Source organism: Sardina pilchardus, chromosome 1 (assembly GCF_963854185.1).
Source record: "Sardina pilchardus chromosome 1, fSarPil1.1, whole genome shotgun sequence".
Classification (NCBI taxonomy): domain Eukaryota; kingdom Metazoa; phylum Chordata; class Actinopteri; order Clupeiformes; family Clupeidae; genus Sardina; species Sardina pilchardus.
In genome coordinates this window covers 38,706,219-38,711,218 of record NC_084994.1, presented here as the reverse complement: position 1 = coordinate 38,711,218, position 5,000 = coordinate 38,706,219, and the positions used below count along the sequence as shown (strand labels likewise).

The 5,000-nt window shown below is 47.2% G+C and overlaps 1 protein-coding gene across 1 annotated transcript in view; it reads right to left on the bottom strand.

The window, feature by feature from the left end:
* Nucleotides 1-5,000, bottom strand: part of LOC134078695 (phosphofurin acidic cluster sorting protein 1-like) — an 85,769-nt gene that overhangs the window by 29,891 nt on the left and 50,878 nt on the right. Inside the window, exon 5 of the mRNA XM_062534808.1 lies at nt 1,543-1,694. Coding sequence (XP_062390792.1) covers nt 1,543-1,694 — 152 coding nt within the window. The remainder of the gene's footprint in view (nt 1-1,542; nt 1,695-5,000) is intronic.

Genomic DNA, 5,000 nt, shown 5'->3' with positions numbered 1-5,000 from the left:
GGTAGATCAGTCCTCTCAGAGGGGGGCCTGGGAATTAAAGGTGTAACATCTGATTCTATTCCAAGTACTTAATTTGCCGAATTCAATAAACTGCTTTTTAACCAGACGATTGCTAACATGTTTTCTCTCTAACAGTCTCTATTCCAATACTTAATTTGCCAAATTCAGTAAACTGCTTTTTAAACAGATGATTGCTGGCGTGTTTTTTTCCCGTTCCAACAGTGCCAAGCACCAGATTAGAGATGATGATTTTTTCTTGCTCATATGCAGTAGGAACATGTCGCAAACCGCACGATGACATATTCTGCCATTAGTCATGAAGATGGAGAGTGACTTATCAGTCATGTTACCGTTATGAGTAATTATGACGCAGGCTAAATGTTCATGCTAAAACAGCTTTTTAGAACGCTGACACATATTGGGAAGCTAACGTGTCATAACAGATATTCAGTCTTTCAATTTCACTGAATTGTCTTGTAGGCACATGATTATGACATGGCCATATAAATCTTAAACCGCAGGGTGAATTGTGAAGTCTAAGCGTGCGCGCGCGTGTGTGTGTGTGTGTGACGGCCGGCTCGGCCTACTCTTTTCACTCTGCCTGTCATTCCAGGGGGCGTGGTCTCCGGCTCGTTAGGGGGTAATACAGCACACCGGCGTGCAAGTTTGCGCTGGCTTTTAAGGCGCCTCTTCCTTGAATCTCTCGGTTTACACCCAACATGCACACAGTCCATTACCACTGACTTCAACACACCTGAAGTCACATCCCTCTGACTGCCCTACCATCGCCATTGCCTTCGCCATCCCTATGACTGCCCTAACATCGCCTGCTGTGGTTCCCTGCCCGAATCTTTGGCCCTCGGATCCCAGCGACCCATCACCTTCAGAAATAACTAATGGATTACTAATGGACAATTTATTCCCTACACTGGACTATTTGAACTTTCATTGTCATTGTAACTTTCAAACTACAAATGACTGTACTGTAACTGACCCAAGGCAGATGGGTTGGGCCCTTGAGTCGTGGGTCTGTCTGAGGTTTCTTCCTATATGTATCTCCAATTCTAGGGAGTTTTTCCTTGCCCCTGTTACTCATGGGCTCTCTTTGAATGTCTAACACTCTGTAAAGCGCCTTGAGACATGTGTAATGTATTGGCGCTCTATAAGCGACATTAAATTGAAATTGAATTGAAACACCCCGGCACCACCGACTGCTGACCCGGCACCACCGACCGATGCCGTTAACGCACAAAATAAACAAACCAAATGTGTGGATTGAATGCTACGCATGCCTCGTCTCCCTCTTTTTTGTTGAGGCTTCATTGGGGCCTTAACAGTGTGTGTGTGTGTGTGTGTGTGTGTGTGTGTGTGTGTGTGTGTGTGTGTGTGTGTGTATGTATCTGTCTGTCTGTCTGCCTATCACTGTGTGTGTGTGTGTGTGTGTGTGTGTGTGTGTGTGTGTGTGTGTGTGTGTGTGTGTGTGTGTATCTGTCTGTCTGTCTGCCTATCACTGTGTGTGTGTGTGTGTGTATGTCTCCTTACTTGAGTTTGGGTTTGGGGGTGCTCAGGACGCTCTCGTTGTCCTCCATCTCGGGGCCGCTGTCGCTCTGGTTCAGGACCCCCAGGCTGTCGTACAGCAGGTCCAGATCCTCCTCCACCTCCTGGGTCTGGTCTACCGGGTCCGAGTCCAGAACCTGAACAGAACACACACCAAGACACGCTCGCGTAAGCACGCAACATAGAATGGCGTTCATTTGATTCTGGGTTTTCAATCACGTTTTTCTAAAAAGTGCATTTGAACCTTGTTGACCCTGAGATAGCAATGTACTAATTCCACACACCTTCGCCACTTTTGTCAAAAGCAATTTAGAACAGAAAGCAGATGCATTGTTCATCAGTATATTGGCTCCCTCCCTGTTGGACATCAATCTCACGCACTTGGCAAAGTTATCCTCCCACTGAGCTACAGACTCTCAATTCATTAGAGATTACACCTAAAATATACCCTTGAACGACTTTGAAATAGATAGATAGATAGATAGAATAGAAAGATAGATAGATAGATAGATAGATATATAGATAGAAAGATGGATAGATAGATAGATAGATAGATGCTTTATTGATCCCCAAGGGGAAATTCAAGGTCCCAGCAGCTTAACACACCACACACAACATACACTACAATGTAAAACAGGATGATCAACAACAGCAGCAAATCAACAAATCAACATGACTAATAAGAACATTAAAATACTAAATACTAAGATACAGATGTGCATGAATGTACTGAGGATTGGTACTGTGATCCATGTACTGTGATTGAAATGTACTACCAGCGCATAATGGTAATAAAATCTGCTGGTCGGACATGTGTAGTGGAGTTCAAAGGGGCTGCAGTGACGGTTCGCTTTATGGCAGGTGCTGCCTTCTGGGCAGAGCGGGAAATGAGGCCAACATCTGAGTCATCACCGCACGCGGAACAATGGGAGTTATTTACTCGTGGATAAGAACACCAGTGAGTCAGGAGAACCTGACGGAACCTGACGGAACCAAGCAAACAGGCCTTTCACCTCCAGCACAATGGAACCAAATTATCGTGCCGCATAGCTGTTCTCCACATCAGTGTCTCCTCTCAGGGAGAATCAGAAAACATACTAAACACGTTGAAATCAGGTCGGAGATACGTTTCGGGACCACAAGCTGGTTACTTTGGATTGGATTCAACAGTGTGAACCATAGCTATAACCATAGGATATGGACACGGAACAGGAACAACCAACTCATCTTGCAGAACTGCTACACACACAAACACACACACACACACACACACACACACACACACACACAAATCTGATGAGGACAGACTAAACAGGAACAAGCAACTCGTCTTACAGAACCGCTACAAATCGCTACAGAATCCAGATTAAGATTTGTGCTCATCATTCCACTGGCTCTCTCTTCAGCGTTCTCCAGCAGCAGCGCTCTCTTCCCTTTCCTCTGCTGACGGGCTTCTATTTAAAAACCCGTTGGCCATTATCTCCCCCGGACACGGACGAGTCTCATTAGGACACCAATCAGAGCGGAGACGCTGCTACTACTCTCCCACTGATCTGGCCTCCTCCTTCACTATGGCCTCCGTCCACTTCGTATTTTGGGCCGGGAATGGCCAATGAAAAACGCCGGCCGGCACCGAAAAGGCTCTCTCTCCGCGGCCGCCTCTGGCCTACGGGCAGTCTTTTTTTTTTTTTTTTGAAGAGCCCGGTCCAAGAATTACCCAGATCACTCGTTCTCAGGGAAGAAAAGTGGAACACACACACACACACAGACACACACACACACACACACAACTGGTGTTTGGGAAGAGAGGAAGCTTGAAAGGGAACAAAAAAGAGAGAAGAGCTTTTTAATATCTCCACTTCCTCCCCCTGGTGAGACAAGTTAGAAGATGTGTGCGAGTGTGTGTGTGTGTGTGTGTGTGTGTGTGCAGAAGTGGGGTATTGAGAGAGAAACAGAAAGTTGTCAAGAGAAACAGATGGGAAGGGAGGGAGGGATGGATGGATGGATGGAGGAAGAGAAGAAGAAGAGAACGGAAAGTGCAACGAGGAGGAAAGAGATGCAGAGAAGAGAGGAGGGCAGGGGGGAGAGGACAGAGCGTAAGCACAAAGAGGACACACACACACACACACACACACACACACACACACACACACACACACACACACACACACACACACACACACACACACACACACACACACACACACACACAGACACACACACACACACACACACACACACACACACACACACACACAGACGAGAGTGATCCTGGCAGCCTGGGAGTGAATAGTCTCTCTGCCATGGGCCATAGCTTCTCCTCACAACACAACTCCACGGGACAATCTCCAGATACACAAACACACACACTCATCAGATACATACGGTAGTCATTTAGTCATTATTACATACTCTATGTATTATGTAATATACAGTATATTACCTCTCTCTATCGTTCTCTCTCATAGGTTCACTTCAACTACTGCCACCAGCAATGACTATTACAGTATGTCCCGATCTCTCTCTTTGCCTCTCTCACACACACACACACACACACACATACACACGCACACACACACACATCAAACACACACACACACACACACACACACATACACACACACACACACACACACACACACACACCACAGCCAAAACCCCCCTTGGGAGCTTAGGGGCCATGCCACTGCACGTTAATGGCTGAGAGGCTGTGGGAGGCTCTCCCGGTGGGTTCTGGAACATTCCATTCCCCCCATGACAACCCGGCGTTGAGCAGAGCACCAGCAGATTCCTGGGTCGCTGCGTCAGGACGGGCTGTCAAACATGCATCTGTGCTGCATTCGCTGGTAGATAGATACACACGCACAACACAGAAACACAGACACAGACACAGACACAGACACAGACACACACACACTTGTATATCTCCAGTCGATGATAGATGCCCTTCCCACCCCCCCTTGGCACAGTCTGTTCCATCAGATCAATCTATCAAACAACTGCCCCCCCCACGCACACACACAAACAATCAGTTCAAACACACACATCTCCCAAACACACACACACACACACACAATCAGATCAATCTTCCAAGCGCAAGCACACACACATGCGCACACACACAATCAGATCAATCTCCCAAACGCCTGTCAGTGTTTTTCCAATCATCCGCCCCCTCGGCAATCATAACTGACCCCCCCCCTTCACCCCCCATCGCTCCCTCGGCCCTCCAGAGGTGTAACGATGCAACGCACTGACTCACTAATTAACAACAACAACAGTCGTGCCTTTTGACCAGCTACGGTAAATGAGTCTACCAGCTGGAGCGGTGAAAAGAGAGAGAGAGAGAGAGAGAGAGAGAGAGAGAGAGAGAGAGAGGGAAAGAGAGAGAGAGAGAGAGAAAGAGTGTGTATGTGTGAGTGCAGGTGAGTTTGTGTATGTGT